This window comes from Hemiscyllium ocellatum, chromosome 43 (assembly GCF_020745735.1).
Source record: "Hemiscyllium ocellatum isolate sHemOce1 chromosome 43, sHemOce1.pat.X.cur, whole genome shotgun sequence".
NCBI lineage: Eukaryota > Metazoa > Chordata > Chondrichthyes > Orectolobiformes > Hemiscylliidae > Hemiscyllium > Hemiscyllium ocellatum.
In genome coordinates this window covers 17,512,381-17,535,007 of record NC_083443.1, presented here as the reverse complement: position 1 = coordinate 17,535,007, position 22,627 = coordinate 17,512,381, and the positions used below count along the sequence as shown (strand labels likewise).

Below are 22,627 nucleotides of genomic sequence, written 5' to 3'. Positions count from 1 at the left end.
TGCTATTACAGAACCAATTATGCACCATTATACTTGCTGGGTTTTTTATGTGATTTCCCCATCTCTAAGTTAAAAATCTCAGCCAGTACTTATTTGCAGAAGGTGAGCTGTCTTGTCCCCTCTAATGTGCTTGAGCGAATGTTGATGGATTTTAAAACTCCCCATTGTATATGGAGAGGGGGGGAGGGAGCAAAATAAATTGCTGGAACCCCCTCCCTCCTATTGGGCTGTAAGTCAAAATTTGGGGACGCGACAGTGAGAGAGGGAGTGAGCGAACGCCTGTACTGCTGCTAAAGCCTCACTCACACATTGTGTAACAACCCACTGATTTCAAACTGGGAACGGTGCAATCCGGGTGTGGGATCAGCAACACATATTTCTCCTTTCAAGAGGAGGCGGAGAGACTGGAGAGGGTAACATCAGCAGCAGCAGCAGCAGCGCGGATATCAGCTCGCGTTCCCCGAGAACGAGCGGCAGGATATTTTAAGCAATGTTTTCATTTGGCGCTCCGAATATGAACGAGAGAGTTGGGGGGTGGGGAGGGGGAGGAAAATTCCGCTCTGCTCAGAGAAAGGGAGAGAGAGAGAAATGACGTCCTGGACCACGTGCACATTTTGGCAAAACCCAAGGGACCTATCGAAGTTACTCACAGAAGACAACGCTGGAAATAATTAGATTAAGGCCAATTACGCGAGAGATTATAAAAGCAAGTTGCCGAGCGGTTGGGCATGTTAGACAGATAAAGACATTTGGTCATATGCTTGCTGATGGCTAGATAATCTCTGCCAGGAACCCTACTCCATCCCAGCTCCGCTATCTGCTCGGCTTCAGGTACAGTTCACATTTTGCCTTTTTTTGTTTCTAGATTGTAGCGGAAGCAGATGTCAAATTGCCTTGTTATTTTCTCTCTCTCTCTTTCTCTGGCGGTCTAAACTTTGCCTCAGAAGCAGCTGACTGGCTCCTGTGTTTTGTTACAGACTCCACAATGTTTTATTTCCACTGTCCACCGCAGTTAGATGGCGAGTGTTGCCGGACCAATTCCTGTACGTATGTTTTAGATGTCAATTACCTGTCCTCCGCCTGATCTCCTGTGTATAGAATGTATGACATATTACACACACACACACAGGCACACAATCGCAGGCACCCGATTGAGGAACGAAGGCTGACAAAAGTCAACACGAAACGCCCCGTAATCTGTTTGATTTTACCTTAAACATTATTCAAACCAGTGTTAACAGGCAATCCCAACTTTTCACATCTCCCTGTTTTTATGTCGTGATTTGCTGAGCCTATAACTGTGTCAAACTATATGCAACTACATGCATTGGGGAGGTAGCATTTCTGACAGATGTAACGTTGGCGGACTATCGACGGCAGCTGGAGCTTGTATCAGTTTGTTCCCACATCCAATGTACACGTCCCATCTAGGACCTTATGTTTCGTTATGTGTACCGTTATCATAAGTTTTATTTTAATCCGAAACTATTTGGATATTTTGTGAAACTACTGACACGTCCAACATTGCAATAGGTAAAGTCTATCGCATTGCTCTCCTGTGTTCTGTGTGTTTTGGTGCTAGGAAAAGCGAGTACCAGTCCCAGCAGTATATTGCCACCTGCTTCCTCTCTCTGTATACACACACACACAAAACCCTTTTTTTTGCCTGAGGGTTAAAATAAGCTTTTACCATCGCAGATGGTTGGTGTCATGCTTCTTATCAAAGCTTTGGAAGGTGGTCACGCTCCTCCCTTCCCTAAAAGGTCTGCATCAATCTTTTATGCTGTTTTGCAAACAAATCACCAACAAGGGGAGAGGAGTGAGTGGTGGCGGGGGTGTGGGAATCGTCACCCTTTGCCAGCCGGAGACTGGGAAGGTTAAAAACAGTCACCAGGCGACGGGACAATCAAATCAGATAGGGGCCAAATATCCTTGAGGATTGGCTTTGAAATATTCTGGTAAGGGGCTCGAACACTTAGGGCAATGATTTGAACTGGCGCTTTTTTTTTGGGGGGGGGGGAGGCGGAATTCCAACCTTTGTAAACTGGACGCTGCTCTTGGTAATCTCCCTCTTACTGGAGTTGCCTCCTGAACTTGTTTCGTGAAGTCCTTCAGGTCTGAGGCTGGGTCGAGACTTTGCTTATTGCTGGGCGGATTTATAATTTGCATCTGACCGAAGATTTGCTTTTCTCTCTATCGTTGTCCAGGCTTTTTTTTTAAAAAGAAAATTTCTCTTTGCATTTCCCCCCCCCCCAGTGAGTTCCGGCGGGTTTGGCGGACACAGTACGAGCGATTTTGACGACGGTTTCCTACGCCGAAAGCAACGCCGAAATAGGACAACATTTACCCTTCAGCAGGTCTGTCCTGCTCCCTGAGGAGCGAACAATGCTTAAAACTGACTGCCAAACTCCGGGAGAACATTAGGCTCACTTCCCCAACCCCACTACAAATTACCCCCCATTTTTTTGAACGGGAATGCAGGGCGTTGTGTGGGACTGAATTTTTTTTTCTTAAAGCCAGGCTTATTCCACCGAGAGTTTTGATTTTGTTTTCTCCAGACTCCTGCCTGCAACCAATCGAATAGAACTGGCAGCCAAGTCTGGCAAAGTGTGGATTTGATGAGATTTCACCTCAAACACAGCAAACTCTGAATGGCCAGGCCATTGGAAATGGAAATTAAAATAAAGGCAAGCTGGTCACAGAGAGAGAGACAAAAAAAACCAAACCCTCAGCCGCTCGACCAGCTCCACAGATGCCTTTCTGTTCCTTCGCAGCTTTTGTGTTTCTGCGGAAACTTCCAATCCCAACTAAAAACCCAGAGAACTGCGGATGCTGTGAATCAGAAAGACAAACAGAAATTGCTGGAAAAGCTCAGCAGGTCTGGCAGCATCTGTGGAGAGAAATCAGTGTTAATGTTTCAGGCCCAGTGATCAGTTCTGAGGAAGGGTCTCTCCACCCGAAACATTAACTCTGATTTCTCTCCACGAATGCTGCCAGACTTGCTGAGATTTCCCAGCATTTTCTGTTTGTGTTTGTGTTCGAATCACAACTGTTTGCGATGTTGATTGACGACTCCTTTTGGGTATTTTTTTTCCCAAAGATGAAATTACGCTGTCCTCTCTTTTCACATGTCTCTAAATCACTCCCTCTGAACCACTCTTCTCTTTCTCTCTGACCCTTGCTCTGTCACCCTTTCTCTTTCACCTTCTCTCGTTCACCCTCTCTCTCCCCCTTCCCTTTCCCCTTTCTCTCTCACATTCACCTCTCACTCTCTCTCTTTCACCCTCCCTCACCCTCTCCTCCCCCTGTCTCTCACTCTCAGCTCCTCATCCTCGCTCTCTCTCTCCCTTTCTCTCTCTCCCAGACACTCACCCTTTCTCTCTCTCTCTCCCAGACACTCACCCTCTCTCTCTCTCTCTAGTTAGAAGCTCTAGAAGCCGTTTTTGCACAGACGCATTACCCAGACGTATTCACCAGGGAAGAGCTCGCAATGAAGATAAATCTCACTGAAGCAAGAGTTCAGGTAAATCATCTTTTTAAAAAAAATAGCTGAGCGTTCAGACTTTGCGCGACTGTCAGTGTAAAGTGCATATTTGGCTAGAGATAAAACAAATGAAAGACTATCTGTCATTTATGTGATGCACTTTAATAACGTCAACATAATGTGGAATATTAGATTAGGTTGATTAATCGGTCATTCATAATTAACTAGTGATAATGTTCTACACTAATTTGTCCGTGTCTCTAAGGCACTAAATTACATCAATGCACATCCATTTCCTTGCCTCGGAAAAAAAAACTTCGAACTACCTTTTAAAATTGGAACCCAAACTGATTTTGAGATTGAACCGAATAAAAGCAGGAAGCTAGACTTGCAAGTCGAGTTGGCAAGTCTCTTAGCTGCATGCATGTGGGCACTCAGACCTGAATGTTGATGCATCAACATCCCCTCCCCACCTCCCCATTTTAATAAGAGGCTTGCGCACACGTATTTATTAATCTTTCAGATTTGCACAGGGTGAGATCTATGAGCCAACGTAATTGTAAGTATTATAATAGTTTGACTCGAGTCCCCGAGGGTCACGGTGCTATCGTTTAAAACACAATAAATGAAGCGAGATAATGGAATTCATTGCTCTAAATTAGGGATTGTAAACAGATTATTCTTCCTTAAACGGATTAAGGGATGCTGCTTATTAAATCTAGGCGTGAAGCGGCGTTCACACAGAGGCGTGTTATTATTTTCGAATGGGATCTTGGTTTAGATATAGTTTGAAGTGCTCAGTGAATGTCGCCTGCTCTCCTATTGCTGGGGAAGGAAGTGTAAATTAAGATAAATGCAGCAATTAGGGTGCATTCAGGACGGTCGGATCACGACTTCATGCTAGAAGGTGTAAGGGTGAGATAGCAAATTGAGACAATTACTCTGCCAACACTGTAGCAGAATCTTTTGAATTGTCCTTTTATTCCCTGTCCCTTACTGAAGGCAAGCAAGAAAATAACTGAAAACAAAAATCACCCCCCCCCCCCCCCCCCACACACACGCACAAATATAAAACGCTGCAAAGATTCAGTAACCCACTAAAATATGATTAATGCGTTAGAAAGCCGAGCCTTAATCGAGGCTGATGTTGTCAAATAATCACTAAATAGGAAATAAACGACTTCATCATGCATGTTACTCAGAAGCAGGCTAACTGTCACCAGAAAGTCATTAAAATATGATAATGAAAAATTGCTCAATTAAATGTTGTTATAGCCAGCGACCTTCATTCAATTACGATGCAAGAAGTTGTCTGCATCTGGTCCACACTTAACTGACCCAAGTTTACATGATTATAAAGTCATTAATATCATTGTGGAGCTAACTGCGATTTCAATCGCCCACATATACGTAGCTGGGGGGGGAGTTCTGAGTTGTGGAATCCCGGGGCAAAACCGATTGAATTCCAGATTATAAACCCTGATCCCTATTTATTGCTTTTTTGGGAGAGCATTGTCCATGAACAGGAAGACACCGTCTTTCCAGGTGTGAGGTGTCGCAATGTGGAAACACAAAACCCCTCGCTCCTGATGTTACAACGAATTGGTCTGGAGTTCTGAGAGAATGGCAGAAAACAGTGCTAGAAGCGATGCAAATCTTAACTCTATCAGCTCCATCAGTGTTATATTGCACTTTCTCTAAAGGCAACGTTTTGGATAAGCGCTTGACCCCTCCCTTCAAGTCTTGTGTTTCCACATAAGAGGAATCTTAAAGGTTAGCTGAGTCCCTGAATAACCCACACCCTGAGCATCAGAAGTTACTCCAGATGACCATCACAGAGGGGGAGAATGCCTGAGTTGAACTGACGGTCCAGTTTGTTTGTTTTAAATGCATTTTTTTCACGAGCTCAGCGAACAAACTTACACCCAGAAGTTCAATTGGAGCTACAAATCTTCTCAAAGCTGATTTTTGTTTTTTTAAAAAAAAACAATTTTCCGACAGGTTTGGTTCCAAAACCGAAGGGCGAAATGGAGGAAAACGGAGAGGGGCAATTCCGATCAAGAAGGTGGGAAGGAGATTGCAGCCGAGGGTTCGCCGCCCATGAGGAACCTAAATTCCCCCTCTCCCATGGAGCCGACTCGGGGCAAAAAGGAATCCTTGGAAATGCAACAGAAGTAAGAAGGGGAGGCGAATCTAAAGTTGGGGTGATGGAGGGGTGGGGAGTTAGATGCGTTTGGGTAATATGGTCACCCGAAAATGGTCCCGTTAATGCTGGGTTTGTCTTTCAGCCTCGGCAGGACTGTAGGCCCTTCGGCCCCTTTCTTCCCCTCCTGCTTGCCCACGACTCTGCTCAACACGGCCACTTACGCCCAAGCTCTGACGCAGGTCGCGACGCTGAAGGGTAAGTTTTTTAGTTTTTCGTCCTTTTTTTTCCCCCCCAGCTTCATTTTCAGCTGCCGGGCCGGGGCACGACTCACTCATCCAGCCCGCTGGAAAACCAAGGGGTTACCTCACACTTTTTAACCGAACTTTAGGACAAAATCAAAGGCAAGAACAGGCGAAATGGGATCCAAATTTTAATGTAAACAGAAACAAAAACTGAAATTGCTGGAAAAAAAGGTCATGCCTCAATTCTGAGGGAGGGTCCCGGGACCCGAAACGTGAACTCTGGTTTCTCTCCGCAGAGCTGCTGAACTTTTCCAGCAATTTCTGTGTGTGGTTCTGATTTTCAGCATCCGCAGTTCTTTCGGTTTTAAATGCTTGTATTTGCCATTCGACGCCCTTAAAATAGTTCAGCGACGCCCAGTCCCGAATGAACCCGTGCTGAGGTTCAGCTTTAAGCTGTCCGTCCTCTGTCCTCTAAATTCTGAACCCCCCTCACTGTTCTGAAAGACAACAGATCACAATGAACACTGAACAAAATCCTGTCCAGCTCTCTCTCTCGTTCATTGAATCTGTCAGCGATCCAGAGGGGATCTGAGGTAACCTTTCACGGCATTAAGTATTTATTTCCACCGGGTGATGTGACATAACGCGGTCTGCTTTTCACATTCCCTCAACTTGTTCAGTAGAACACTCCACACCTGCCTAAAGCTCTTCCCAGGCAGTTTCGGGGAGATTTGGGCCGATCCAGCATTCAGGAATGATTGAGAATACAGGCAGTCCAACCCCGCAGGCTAAGAGAGCAGTTAGGCTTCAGGGCAGATTTCTGATAACATTTCCTCATGTAGGAAACGACCCTCTAGAAACCGCCACCCGTCAAGACCCAGAAATGTTACCCACCATTCATTCAATCTAGGTATGAGATTTCCGATCAACGTAGCCTCTATGAACTATCCAAAAGGCGACATTCGGAAACTGTGTGGATTTTTCCAGGCGCAGTGTTCCCACTTTGTAATTCTGAGCATCAGCTATCTGTCGCGTTAATATATCAAAATAAGCCCGTGAGACCTGTTACTCAGTCAAACAAAGTTTGGGGCAGAACAGATTTACTGTAGCCTAGTGTGTTCCTCACACGGAAATGCCTTTGGTTCTGGGTTCATCACACCCATCAGAGTCAATGGCAACCGGTATCATTGAGTGGCGAGTTAGTACATGTGAAGCTCCTTTCCAGTTTGAATAAGTTTCAGCACCCATTCTCTAATTCAGAATGAATTTTGCTAAAGCAAAATGGAGCAGAATTTATAGTTTTAACTCTCGCCATTTAGACGATAAAATTAAAGAAAAGAGGAAACATTTAAAATATCAAAACAACATCATTAATTGTTCCTGAATTGGAATGAAGAGGTATAATTGTATTTCTATAAACTAAGCATGGCACAAGTAGAAATAGATAATCTTGTGTAAATCATGGTGCCTAGCGCTAGTCCCTTGCTGCAGGCTGAATGAAACCACAATATATATTTTTCTCCTTTTGCTAACAAGTTAGCTTCATGTTAACTGCAAGTGACTTGTTTATTGTGTGGAGATGAACTGCAGACTCCGAGTCCCAAACTACACTAAACTACGAACAGATCCGTAATCTCTCCCAGATGCTGCCACTGGAGAAAGGAGGCACACGTGTAAATGTTTCACATAACAATGGCATTGTTCTCTGCAATGTCCTATTGTACCTAATGAATAACTTTGTAAGTGTGAAAAAATGTAGCCTCCTCTTTAGTCCATCGACTTGAATAAGACAGGGGGACTGGGCAGAATGTAAATACAAAGCAGTTTTATTCAAAACACCCTGACAAGGTGTTTTGTGTCTACAAATGTCTCATGTGAGTCACACCTAGCAAGATGCCCAGAGTCAAAATAAAAGCAAATTACCACAGATGTTGGAGATCTGGAATGAAAACCGAGTGCTAAAGAAACACAATAGATCTAGCAGCATCTATGGAGAGAGAAACAGAGTTAACTTTCAACTCCCAATATGATTCATCTTGAAGCAACGTATGATTGTGATTATGCAAGTTAAATACATAATAATTTGATGCACAGAAGGCTGAAAGTTGGCTTTATATCCAATAGTTAAACATAATGAGCCATATGGTTAATTTAAGTGTCAATGTTACATAAATGAAGGCTGGTTTTTTTTTGGAAGAAGGAGGACCATTTTAAGTCTAATGAGAGTCTACTCTACATTTTGAAGATTAGAGAAATAACAGTGCCCAGAGACCCAAGTGTATCTCTCAATTTGCAGCAGACAAGGAGTGAACACTGAGGACAGTTTTATTTTTGTTAACAATGAGAAACCCAAGTGAAGGGGTAAGTTTGCTTCTGCATCGAAATGAAGAGAAGATTTGATGATAAAATAGCAATATAGCTGACACCAAATATATGGTGCTAATGTGGAATTATTGAGTCTATATTTAATATCAAATAATTCCTCTGCATATCAGCCTTAAGATCAGACTGCAGCATTCATTTTTGTAATTTAATATTTTTTTGCTGGAGTCTTCAAGAGATTTGTATTCTGACATACTCTACTTTTTTGTTGAAAGGTTAAATATAGTTTTGATCAAGTTTTAAGATTCTTTCAAACTTGACAATATGCAATAGTTTAAAGTCTTTTCACCAAGGGTTTCCAATTCCAGTCTGGACCAGTCGACCATCACATTATTGAGTTGAAGCCCTCCTGTTCCTGTTGACATTATGCAGACTCACGATGAGCTGAGCTGTATTTCCCACACATGCTGCGCAGGTAGCAAGAACTAAGCGCAAATCATGTGTAATTCATAATGTATAACCTATTAACATTTGGCAACTCACACCTCAACTTGGGTATGACTTTGATGCTCATTCTGATTATTGGCATCATTTCTCCTTCCCTTTATCTTTCCCAATCAGCATTATTATAACGCAAAATCCAATGATCCACAGGGAGGACATAAATTAACTGGAGCACAAACATGCTCATTTTGGAATAAGCCATATAATGACTTCTGATTAAATAAAGTAATGAGTGTCTAATGAACACAAGAACACAGAGGTATTCAACTGCACTTGGACTATCCTAGTTTTCTGTCTCTGTTTCTATTCAAGGGCCATTGGGCTGCGCGGCATCATGCATTGGGTTTGATAATCTCTCCTGGTAATTACTGCATACATTTGCTTACACTGGGTATGGCAGAAGTGGCTAAGCTGTGGCCATGAATCACCTACCCCCGATCCATTTCTATCTGTTTATATTTCATATTTACTGCTTTATTCCTTTTGACTGTCCTCTAATAGACCCACTGTGGGGAATAAAACTGGGATAATGCACCACTTAAATTAAATAGTCATTAAAAATTTGCATTGTGGATGAAAAATAGTTATTAGCACCGTGAGTTGTAGTGAAGAAAAAATATATTTTGCGTTTGTTTGTTTTCTTTGACTTTAATCAAAATGTCTCTCAAATTTGACCCAGATTGGCAGTCCCAGTTTTAAAACTACTTCCATTCAGGCAGCAAGTTTAAAAACCCTTCAGAATGTGGCCAAGAATGCAGTGCCACAGAGTCACTTTGTTTGAACTCAGTGCTAGCATGCAAGCCGGCCTGTCCCAAAATTATCATTGTAAAAACTACTTGTTGAGTCAAATCATCATATTATACCATAATCTCACAGCGCTCCTAATCTTACCTGATGTTAATTTGAAGTTGCTTTTTCATGTGGTAAGCCATGAAATTCTGCTCCAAAGTCTCTCCTCCTTTAACTGACTTAGTGGGACTTCTCATTCCTGTTCAGTTTGTTTCTCTTTATTTCATTGGAGAATCTGCAATGATTTTTCTTATTGATCCTATACCTTTTATCCCGATATTTTCTTCCAAGGATCTATAGTGGGGTTCTCCCATTTCTCATCAAGATGCACCCTCAGTGATGGCTTTCACATGCACATTGATGGTGTCTGGCTCTGCTTCACCATTATTTATTTTTGACCTTCCACTGTCTCTAAACTGTCAGATTATTGGTCAGGCATCCAGTAATGGACAAGAAGATATTTATTCTGAAGGCAAAAATGCTTTGCTTTTGGTCCTACTCACAAACTGACTCCACCCAGCTCTATAGCACTGTCAGAGGCTGAACCAGACCTTTCCCAATCATGATTTGGAGATGCCGGTGTTGGACTGGGGTGTACAAAGTTAAAAATCACACAACACCAGGTTATAGTCCAACAGGGTTTAATTGGAAGCACACTAGCTTTGATGAAGTGAAACTATCACTGTATTCTAACAGTTTAACAGACGATCAATTTTTCAAATGCATAATTTCAGTTACATCACACTGCAAATTTTTGCTATAAATTCTGTTACGATCAAGCCCTCCACAATCACCTGATGAAGGAGCGTTGCTCCGAAAGCTAGTGTGCTTCCAATTAAACCTGTTGGACTATAACCTGGTGTTGTATGATTTATAACTTTCCCAATCATATTTGACTCTGAGCTGAGCATCCTATCACATGTCTGCACCATCACTAAGACTGTATATATTTACCCCGTGACATCACCTAATTCCACTCTCGCACTGGCCTGTTAGCTGATAGAATGTTTAAATCTCTACTTGACTATTCCAACCTGCTCCTGGACAGCCTCCTTGATCCAATCCTTCTTTAACCTGAAGTATTCAAAACTATGTGTCCTAACTTGCTGCAAGTCCTATTCACCTATATCCCTCTGTGTTTGCTGATCTAAGTTGGCTAAGCAATGCCTTCGAATTCAAAATTCTCTACCTTATTTGCAATTCTCTAAGTAAGTTCACACCTCCATAACTCTCTTCCAGTCTTACAGCAGCAATCACCAACTCCTGAACAAACAGCCAAAAATCGCTGTGCTATACCAATTTTAGCATTCCTGATTTTAATTACACCACCATTGTCAGCAGGCCCTAAGTTCAGTAACTCCCTCCCTAAATCTCTCCAATTCTCTGCCTCGTCCCTTCAGTGAAAAGTTCCTGAAAAATGATCTATTTTACCAAGCTTTTGGGTTAATATGTGGCTCAATGCCAAACTTCATTTTGTAAAGTACCTCAAGCCAATTGAATAAATTAGAGGTGCTGTATAAATGTAAAGTGCTGTTGCTAGAAGTGTCAGTTTCCTTAAGTAGTTCCTTTTGCAGAATTCACTTTTCGCTAGACTGACAGAAGTAAAGTATTGGTAACTTTTCATTTGATTCAAGAAACAGGAAAACTTTTAAGTTCATCTGACATATGCAGTCATTTTCGTCATTGTAATTTGTGACATTTTATATTGATTTGAAACCTACAGTGTTGTTTGATGATAACCTCATGAAAATTGCACCCATTGAAATGCCCAGTCAACTGCGCTAAATTTGTTGTGGGTGACTAACGTTGAAACAGATGCAGAATGGCTAAAGCTGTTGTCTGATATTGCTACTGTTTTCAAATTTATTAAATCAGTTTCAGGACACAGTTAAAAGATACACAAAACACACTTTTCTGGTCCCAAAATGCTGTCGTCGGTCAAATTTCTGTGTGAATGGTTGAACTTGCAGAATGTAACTTTCGCATGTGTGAACATGTGTAATTAAGATGCCTCTGTTTTTTTTTAGGAAACTCCCTGTGTTCTTGCTGTGTGCCAGACCCAATGGGTCTCTCCTTCTTGCCCCCCTATGGTTGCCAGAGCAATCGAACAGCTAGCGTGGCTGCATTGCGCATGAAAGCACGTGAACACTCTGAGGCAGTGCTCCAATCAGCCAACCTGCTTTCAACAGCCAACAGCAGCCCCGCTGTTGGACCGAAACCCTCCTTGGATAATGACCAGGAGAAGGCCAGCCATCCCAAAGAGAAGATTGAGACTGAGCGGAACGTATGAGAGGAAGGAGGGAGAACCATACCTGTAGAGAACACTTAAGATCACTTTATGGCATCACCGTGAATATTCTCACAGCTGTAAAGATATCAGATCCACCATACGATCAAGACTTGACTCCATCTGTACAAAAGCTAAGACACTCTTACCTGGGTCAAAGCCAAAAAGATGTATATAAATGAATTCTGGATCTTTTGCAATGCAGCGGTTGCCTTCCTTTTCTCCTTTTAACCATGTTTATTCTGCTCTTGACTACATTTGGAAGATAATCACTTGCTAGAATTGCCTTGCACTAAAACTGTGCAGCAGGTATTTAAGGAGGAAATGCATGAGATCACCAATCCACTTCCTCAAACCACAAGCGATTTTATCTATTCCCTTTTTTGTAATGCAATGGGGAAAGAATATAATCTCACGCAGGTAAGTGAGCGTAGCCCAAGTAAAATAATACAAAAAAAACCTACCAATTGTTTGCTAAATTTGCAAATACAAGTGGTTGTTCTGGAAGAGGTGACCTTCAGTGTGCAATAAAGCTGTAAGCTTCTATGTCATTATGATACAGTAGATTTGTATTAAGTGGATAAACTGTTAACAGGAATTCATTTGAAATATTAATAGCACAATCTCTGGTATACTTTCACCGCAACAAAAGGATTTATGAATTTAATTTTATGCTGTTAATTTTAACTTGACATTCTGAAATATGAAAATACTGTAACAGTTACAAGCAGTGAGACACAACAGGACCATACATATTGTGAACCATAAATACAATTAAAACATGATTTTAGGAAGAACAAATAATATATTCATTTATGAGGAAGTTGCAGTGAAGGGACATAAAATAGACCAGACCTAAAACTGAATGGAATCTTTCATTGTTGCTAATTTATTTTTAACTGAAATTCTCACTAGTCAGATTTTTTACTGAGAGAGGTTCAGTGAGCACATCACAGGTCATCCCTTAATCAGCTTCTGTCTTAGACTACTGGCCATATTCTAGGACAATCCATGCATCCCAGTTTATAATAATTGGGATATTGCCTATTTTCTCTCCAAAACATGATTTACTGGCGTAAAATTGAACTTTACATGATCTCAGCTCCCATAACCTAACTTTTTAATTGTTTTATTAAATTTGTATTTCCAACAGAAAGGTACATAAATAAATGAACTGTTGAGCAAATTAAGAATACTTAACAGCGTTGCATCCGAAAAGTAGTTACACTGATTAAATTTTGTGTCCTTGAGGATTTTCAGGAAATTACTTTTGATCGTCAATAACACAATTAAGTAAACTACACGCACATTAGCATGAATAATTGATAAGAAATTATGTATTACCACGAAGTACTGATTTAATAATTCATGATGCGACACTAGTGACTGTTGCAGAACTAGATAACGTGGATTTCTTGCCTGATGCTTGAGGCAATGTGCAATTACAAGGGTTGGAAGGTGGAAGGTTGTGTATTTATGATGCATGGTTTAACCTCTTTGTTAAAAAAAATAAATTAATAAAGAATAAAAAGTAATTGGGATGGCTCAATTTATTTAACAGGACAATAAGCATAAGGTGAAGAATTAAGTCATACCACAAATCTGTTCCAATAATCTGTGCTCTTGAAATGCAAACGCACACTAATCTATTTTATTAATGGCAATTTTATCCTCCTATATTGTGCTTTTGAACATGTAGTGAGGCTCTGAATTATACTCTGGAAACACAATGCTTTTAAAGTTTGTTTTGCCTCAGCTCTGATCAATTGCCCAATCAATTCTGAAAATCGTTAAAATACCTCACTTTTTGTTAAATGCAATGAATGTTGCAGTATCCAGATATAGTAAATCCTATCCTGCTCATTCAGCAGCATTGTAAAAGCCTAGACATCATACCACTCTGGTCTATCGAATATCATTTCCGACTTGTTTGTCAATCATTTTTCATGTTTCAACTCTTCTAATGTTCAGTTGTCTTTTTTTACCAATCACATTCTTTAATTATTTAGACTTTGTTTTCTTGAAGCATTATGACTATTTGTTTATAACTGTCCAGTTATAAACCTTAACACTTTAACAAGCTGATTTTAAATCGCTTGGAATTTAAGTGGTTTGCTGCTAAAATTGTGTGGGATGGGAAAACCTTGATTTCCAATTTAACAAATTAAATGGTGAAAGTATTAAAACTTGCCCTGCCAAACTTCCTCAGATTTTGTGAAGGCATTGACTAAGTCCTTTGTTGCTAGTGGCCTTTGGTCTCCTGTCCAAGTTACTGTATGAACTTAGCTTTCTAATCATTGCAATTCCACCCTTGCTGGATGACCCCACAGGTTCATCTTTAAACATGGCTCATATCAGGAGTTGGTTCCCTGCTGGGCTTTTCTTCATTTATCTTAGCCTAACTCTGGCTGAGCTCAGCCCAGCTAAGGGATTAAAACGGAGACCAATGCTTTTAACAAAGTAATTGCAGGCAATTGCAGATATGGTCGGTACAAAATTCAAGTTGCAGTCAAAGAATGGCTTTTCAATCTCATTTTGAAGTGGAAGAGATAATCATCATTATTAAAGGCCATTTTTAAAATTCATTCTTGGAAAGTGGATGTTGCGGTTATTGTCGAAAATGTATCCTTGAAGATTGGGGTGGGCAGGGGGAGGGTGGGTGGTGGCAGTTGTCATCTTGAAGACCATGTTCTGAAGATATTGCTGCAATACTTTTAAAGGAGGCAGTTTCATAACCATGACCTCACACTAATGAAGGAACAGTGACTATAAACTAGCATTAGGACACTCTATGACTTGGATTAGAATTGGCTTTGGAGATATTTCCAAACACATGCTTTTCTGTTTTCCTGGGTCCTGGAGGCCTCTGCTTGGGAAAGTGTCGCCAAGGAAGCCTTGGTGAGTTTCTTCAGTGCATTATCCAGATAGTTCACAGTGCAACAAAGGTTCCTTTCTGAGATGTCATCTCCATTCATTTCCTTCTCTATGCCATTACCATTTGGATTGTAGAACAATGATAGGGAATTCAACTTGCTCTCTTAGCCATAGTACTGCCATTTGCAATAACATAAGTATAAAGCTTATGAAAGTTGTTCCTAGAATATTAAAATAAATAAAATAATAATTTTTGATATGCTCATTTCAGTGCACTGGAAACCCATTATTCCTTAACTTTTTAAAGTGTATATGTAGGAAATCATTCAAATTTTCTGTCTCATTGAATCACCTTGATACTTTCAAAGTTTTCAAAATTAGGGACAATTCCCCTCAGGTTTCATTACGTAGATATATTGAAACCTTTAAAGGTTTACAAAGTCTGATGCAGTTCAGTATCTGGAAGTGTTCATTCTGATGGGAAAAGTAGATCATGGTTGAAAGTTTAAAGAATGGAGCTCCACCTATTCTATTGGATGTGATGGGAAAGTAGTGACTTTAAGTTACATTATGTCAATATTAGAATGGTTTTAGAATGTGTCCTCAGAGGTTTGTGTTTAATTATTTGATCTGATGATTTTCAGGTGGGAGACTTTGGGCTGGGTTTCATGTTCACTGTTGGATATGTTTTTTGGCAAAGAGAGAAATGTCGAATATGTTGAATGACTAGCTCACCACCTTTCCTTCCACCCCAACCCATTTCCCCATATTCTGGCAGAGCTCCTTAGTACCCAATCGTTGCCCACTTCAGATAGCTGACCGATAAGAGCAGCGTTTGCATGTTGATGACCCACATATTGAGCTTGAGGATGGGTCAAGGTTGTGGGAGTGTCCTGTCCACCCACTCTGCTCTGGAAAGAAAGTCGGTTGTCCAATTAGGAGGAGAAATAGACCAGTTCACTTGCCCTGCCATAGCATCCTGAGCAGTGGATGATGGATGAGAGTCAGAAGATACTCTTTACAATTCAGTTGGTTAAAAGTTGGGAAGGAAATAGAGTGAGATCCCTCCTTTGGAAGTTCCCTGTGCATCTGAAGGGCAATCCTGCCCAACCACGATGATACCCTTTATACCAACCCATCAATCCTCTCCCCACTTACTATTGTCTACCCAAAACTCCAGGGTGTACCTGGATCTGGGATCCACCCTCAATCTCTAGGAGCTCCATGCTGGGACAGTACCTCTCACTACTGGGTTCTGGTGCTACTGGATCTACCGTTCGGGAAGTCTTATGGACTGGTCATTCTCTCATTGAGGGTCTGAAGTCCCACTCTCAGTGAGCTTAGCTGCTCCCCCCACCCAAGCAGTGTGTTCAGGTTTCATGGAATTCTGGGATATTTTTAAGGTAGCGATAGCTGGATAGACTCTTGATAAAGAAAGAGGTGAAAGGATGTTGGAGTTGGCAGGATTATGGAGTAATCCATTCGACTGTGACTTTATTGAGCTGGCTCGAGGGGGCAAATGGCCAATTTCTGCTCCTAATTGGACAGCTGACTTTCTTTCCAGAGCAGGGTGGGTGGGCAGGACACTCCCAGCACCCTGCCCTGTCCTCAAGCTCAATATGTAGGTCAGAAGTGAATCATCAACATGCAAACACTGATCTGTCAGCTGTCTGGATTGGTTTGCCCACATGTTTAATCAAGTCCTGAATATCTTGATGATAATCTGAGCAAAGTCTCACAATATCGCAACATTTCTTTTGAGTTGGAGATGCTGGTGTTGGACTGGGATGTACAAAGTTGAACATCACACAACACCAGGTTGTAGTCCAATAGGTTTATTTGGAAGCACTAGCTTTTGGAGCACTGCTCCTTTATCATTCAAACTCCACAACCACCTGATGAAGGAGCAGCATGCTGAAAGCTAGTGCTTCCAAATGGACTATAACCTGGTATTGTGTGATTTTTAACATTTCTTTTCAACCTGTGCCCAAAATGCTTTCACTGAGCACAAGATTAATTCCATGGAAGAAGGCTTTTATCTCATTTTGTTGTGTCCTTCCTGTTCAGCTCTGGAGTCTTTATCACGAAATGTAAAAACAAGGAGCAGAAGGAAATCAGTTGATTCCTCAATCCAGCTCCGACATCTAACAAGATCAAGACTGTTCTGATTGTAACTTCTAATTCACGTTTCCACTTACCCTTGATAACCGTTTTACCCCTTGCTTAACAAGAATCTATCTAACGCTTCCTTATAAATGTTCAAAGATATTTTACCATCTTTCAGGAAGAGAGTATCAAAGACTCAGTCTCCCCTACCATGAGCCTCATCATTGTTCTAAATGGGTGGCCCCTTAATTTTAAACAGTGATCTTAGTTCTATATTCTACATAAGAGGACACATCCTCTGCACATCAACCCTCTCAAGATGTTTCAGAATTTTATGTGTGTCCAGCAAATCAGTTGACTCTTCTAAACATAAAAAGTGGATTGATTGATTGATTTCATTTGTTGTCACTTGTCCCTAAGTGCAGTGTAAAACTGAGCAGTACAGGTGGATCATACAGATCAAAGGGTGATAGAAACTTGGACAGAGTGAGGTCTACAGGTTACACTGCACAGGAGATGCATGAAGCAAGATCAACATTAACAACTTCAACATTATTTGAAGATACAGACTCCATTCGTCATTTTAATAATGAAAGGGAAGAAGCTATTCTTGAACCTCCTGGTGCATGTGTTCAAGCTTCTGGGTCTTCTGGCTAATGGAAGAGTTTGTTGGAGAGCCTTACCAGTGTAGGATGAATCTTTGATGATGTTGGCAGCCTTTCCACTGCAATAAGAGGTATAAATGGAATCCATGAAGGGAAGGTTGGCTTCCATGATGGTCTGGGCTGTGCACACAACTTGCTGTAGTGTCTTACAGTCCTGGGCAGAATACTTGCCTTACCAGGCTGTTATGCACCCGATAGCATATTTCCTTTGGTGGATCTGTATGAGATGGTGAGGATATATATATATATGGACATGCCAAATTTCCTCAGGTCACCTGAGGAAAAAGAGGCATTGCTGTACTTTCTTGACCATTGCATCAATGTGGGAAGTCTAGGAATACAAGTCTAGTCTGTCCAAACTTCCCTTATTCCAGGTAGTAATCTGGTAAATCATGTCTGGACTGCTTCCAATGCATTACTATCCTCATCTAAATAAGAAAACTAATACTGTTTTCAGTAATCCAGATGTGCCCTATATAACCCCAATAATCTTCATACATTTGCATTCAATTCCCCTCGCAATAAATGATAACATTCGATGAGTTTTCCTAATTACTTGCAGTACCTATATACTACCCTTTTGTGATTCATGCAACAGCAAAGTATGAGTATTACATCTGTAATACTAAAGGGTCACCTTAAATGAAGATTCATGTCCTACATATTGCGTCTGTAACAAATAACAGAGCACCTCATGCACAGTTAAAATAAAATATGTCACAGCGAGCCAGCAGGCATGCAGGTAAAATTGTGAGTGATGTGAAACAGGAACCAACTCACAATAACACCTTATGTACTATTGCACAACACAAAATAACTTATAGTGCATTAATTTGTCCATGGAACATGTGCACAATTACAGAGCAAGGAACAACTCAAAAACATACCCAGACAAAGACATCAGAAGGATCCTACATTTCTGCAACCATTTCATATAACTTCATTAAATAAAATCTCCATTTGTGAGACTTAAGCATACACCAAAATAAAGTAGTGAAATCATTTTTTTAAATGCACAATTTTCTAAGACTAACAGGCAGTTTCATAATGGCTTAAATCAGATAGTGACTTCAGACATTGTGCTGTTGATGATAAAGATATATGAATCCTTTGCTTTTCACAGAGTGAAAGATACAAATCAATAACGTGCACGGTAAAGCTGCTTTACCTTCTTGTAATTCAGGCATGTGAAAACTTCAGTCAGATATTTACAGTGAATTTGACAAAGATTTACTCACTTGAGTTAGAGAATATTGACATTAAAGACCATCTATCAGAACCTCAGGGTGCCCAACAGCATCTTTAAACATAGCTCCTCATGCAATGTAGGAAATGTGACTGCTAATATGTGAACAGCAAGATTCCACAGACAACAATGCGATAATGATAAACCAATCTCTTTTAGTGATGTTGGGTAATGCATAAATGTTGACCAGGATATCAGGAGAGCTCTACTGACACTGACCAAAATGGTGGTGCTTTCGAAATTTCAAAGATGCACATCCAAGGATGATTTAACTAAGCCATTGCTTTCAAGACAAGTGGCCATTTCTTGCTTTGTAATCACCTTCTATTCAATCAAGATGATCAGTAAAAACTGATCATCTTGAGAGCTCTCTCTCATTCCTGATGAAGGGCTTATGCTCGAAACATCGAATTCTCTATTCCTGAGATGCTGCCTGGCCTGCTGTGCATTGACCAGCAACACATTTGCAGCAGCAATCAAGATGATCAGCCTCTGTTCATGTGCATGTGTGCCATATTAACATTCTTCCTGTTTTGGTATATTGCGTGCAACTCTGAACCATTAACCTGTTATTTCTTCCAAGTTTGATGCTTGCTTGCTGAGTTGCAGGGGGAGAAAGTCAGGGTTCACTATCACTAATTTGTCAAGAAATCTGCCCTCCTTATGTGTGTCAGACTCTGCTGTTGCAGTTTGACTCCTTGGCAGGTCCAGCAATATGGATGTGCTTCTGTGTTGAAACTGTCTTGCACTCCCTTTTGCAATGTCACTGTGTGACCAGCCACATAGGGTACATCAAAGGATATTAGTAAGCCATTGCTTTATCTGACAGGATTTGTTGTCTTGGCTTCCTTTGGAATAGGAGTCACAGTGCAACTAATTTCTTGCCAAAGCTTGTCCATCTCTAAAGGTGCTGGTGGTTGAATGGACATCATTTCTTTTCATCTATAAATCTAGGGTGGAAGTCTTAGTGACAGAACAGGGATGAGATAATAATTAAGCTACCATTGACTGCTAAAGTTCAATAGAACCCAAGCCTTCTCAGGACAGTAAAAACCGAAAAAAGAAATGCAAGAAAAGTAGCTAATAGGCACTGCCTTGATGGTCATGTCTCCTTTTCACATAGCTCCATATATGAACTGCTATATGGACGTTCAGGTTATCCATGTGAATTTTGGTGCCTAGAAATGCAGTGAAGCACACACACACTGAATTAGGGCTACGCCTAACTGCATTCTGGTATAAACTTGATAGAATTCTGGAACTGTCACTCTTCTCTTGCTCTCACTCATTGCACCCCTTCCATTCTGATTTGATGTGACTTTCCTTTTTGTTGAACCCAGCAGATGACTGCTACAATGATATTGATAAGTTAGCAGCAATAAAACAAATTGCATTCTGTGTGCAATTACATGTTCATCAGGATGAGGTGAGTGGGAGTTTTCCTGTTTCAATAATGCACTGTCACACACTGCTAGGTGAGGAAAAACACAGTGCAAAGCACCATCTGCTGAAAACAAATGCTTAAGGAGAACTAGAGAAGAAAATTTGTATTTCATTAACGTGGCACTTCTGTTCTGTGGCTTTTATACTCCGAAGAGCCAGCTGGTTGAGGATAGAACTGGACCCAATCTTCATACACGTTTACAAACATTTAAATGCTGAACTACACAATGCAAGCATATACCTCCTAACCCAATAACCACAATTTCAGTCTGTGGTTATTTATAATAAAAGCCCAACACCTGCATAAAATTAAGCATTATTAATGTACACTGACAGTGATTTTTGAGTGACAGTTCCAAATTATGAACAACCTTTGTGATATCTATATTGAGACAGTCTAAACTCATGTCTAATAGAAATTTTGCAACTGAAAACAATAATCCAGGATAGGTGCAAACTAGGCTAATCTTCAGTGGTGCCATGTTTCAAATGAAACATTAAAGTGAGATTCCCATTGGTGTCTTCTGTGGATGTAAAAGATGCCAGGGCATTATTTTGAAGAAGAACAGTAAGATTCTCACAGTATCTTGGGTAATATTTATCCCTCAATCAACGTCACTGAAAAATCAGCACATTGGCTCATTAATTTCACTGCTGTTCCTGGGATCTAACAACATGAAAACCAAATAGTGTGTTTCTTTACTGTAACTATCCTTTAATTAGATGTGAAGTGCTTTTGAACATATTTAGGCCATCAAAGGTGCTGTATGAATATTTTCTGTTTATTAACTGTATCACACACTTGCCACTTGTTGGCCCAAGTCTGGATATTGTCCAGATCTACTGGGCAACCAAAACTGGAATACATTATCAAATTAAAAAAAGTACAAGAACCAGAACAGAAATAAAATACTACCTATTTTAGAAATCTAAATTAAACACAGAAAATGCTGATGAAACTCATTAGGTTTGGCAACATCTGAGGAGAGAATATCCTCCTCAGTATCCTAATACTTTTGGTGCTAATTCTATCAGTTATGTTTACAACAACGTATTAGTTTGACAATGATTTTGAGCAAACAATTCACAAATATCTTTTTTGTACTCTCAGGACAAGAAACATGATCAGAACCTCCCCTGACTATATCAATACAGCTCTCAGCATTCATTTACAGTTTTCTCTTTTGATCCTCCTTAAGTTCCAGACACGATGCTCTGTACTCTCTCCCCTCCTTCCCTGCTCACTCTGTTGAAAACCAGAGTATCATATAGTTCCCTGTCTTCCAAGCACCTCAAGAATGCTGAACCTTCTTTTATTCACTCACTCAATTTTTTGTTAATTTGTATTCTTTCAAAACTGTCCATTCATCTGAGACCCACTTAATCTTCTAAAACCAAAAAGAAACAGAAAATGTTGGCGAAACTCAGCCAGTCTAGCAGATTCTATAGAAAGAGAGAGAGATGGAGTTAGTATTTGGGGTCCAATATGACTCTTCTTTAGAACTTCAGAAATGCTAGCTCTCTGTCCACAAATGTTGCCAGACCTGTTGAAATTCTGAAGAAGATTCATATCAAACTCAAAACACTAATCCTGTTTCTCTCTCCTCAAATGTTGCCAAACCTAATGAGTTTCATTAGCATTTTCTGTGTTTAATTTAGATTTCTAAAATAGGCAGTATTTTAGCACTGGTTCTTGTACTTTTTTTAACTTGATAATGTATTCCAGTTTTGGTTGTCCAGTAGATCTGGACAACATCCAGACTTGGGCCAACAAGTGGCAAGTAACATTCATGCCACACAAATTCCAAACAATGACTATCACCAGAAAGAGACACTCTAACCACCATTGAGTGGTTGACATTCAACAGTATTATCATCACTGAATCCCCCACTATCAACATCTTTGGGGTTATTATTGACCAGAAACCCAACTGAACTCACCACATAAACACAGTGGCTACAAGAGCAGGTCACAGACTAGGGATACTGTGGTGAGTAACTGACCTCCTGACACCCCAAAGTCTATCTACCATCTACAAGGCACAAGTCAGGAGTGTGGTGGAATACTCCTCACTTACCTGGATGGGGGCAGCTCCAACAACACTCAGCAACACCATCCAGGACAAAGCAACCCACTTGATTGGCACTACATCTACAAACATCCAATCCCTCCACCACAGGTGCTCAGTAGCAGCAGTGTATATTATCTAAAAGATGCACTGTAGAAATTCACCAAAGGTCCTTAGACAGCATCTTAGAAACTCACAAACACTTCCATGTAGAAGGACAAGGTCAGCGGGTACTTGGGAACACCACCACCTGCAAGTTCCCCTCCAAGCCATGCACCATCCTGACTTGTAAATATACCACCATTCCTTCACAGTCATTGGATAAAAATGCTGGAATTTCCTACCTACAGGACTACAACGATTTAAGAAGGAATGTCAACACCACCTTCTCAAGGGCAAATAGGGATGGGCATCAATGTTGGCCAGCCAGTGATACCCATGTTCCACAAG

General features: G+C 40.7%; 1 protein-coding gene across 1 annotated transcript; it reads left to right on the top strand.

Annotated features, from left to right (window-relative positions):
• Positions 1-711: 711 nt before the first annotated feature.
• Positions 712-12,462, top strand: drgx (dorsal root ganglia homeobox). The gene is made up of 7 exons (XM_060854298.1): positions 712-831; positions 978-1,043; positions 2,257-2,357; positions 3,422-3,523; positions 5,486-5,658; positions 5,773-5,885; positions 11,515-12,462. The coding sequence occupies exons 2-7, from the start codon at positions 986-988 to the stop codon at positions 11,775-11,777; spliced, it is 810 nt and encodes a 269-aa protein (XP_060710281.1). The 5' UTR covers positions 712-831; positions 978-985; the 3' UTR covers positions 11,778-12,462.
• The last annotated feature ends 10,165 nt before the right edge of the window (positions 12,463-22,627 follow it).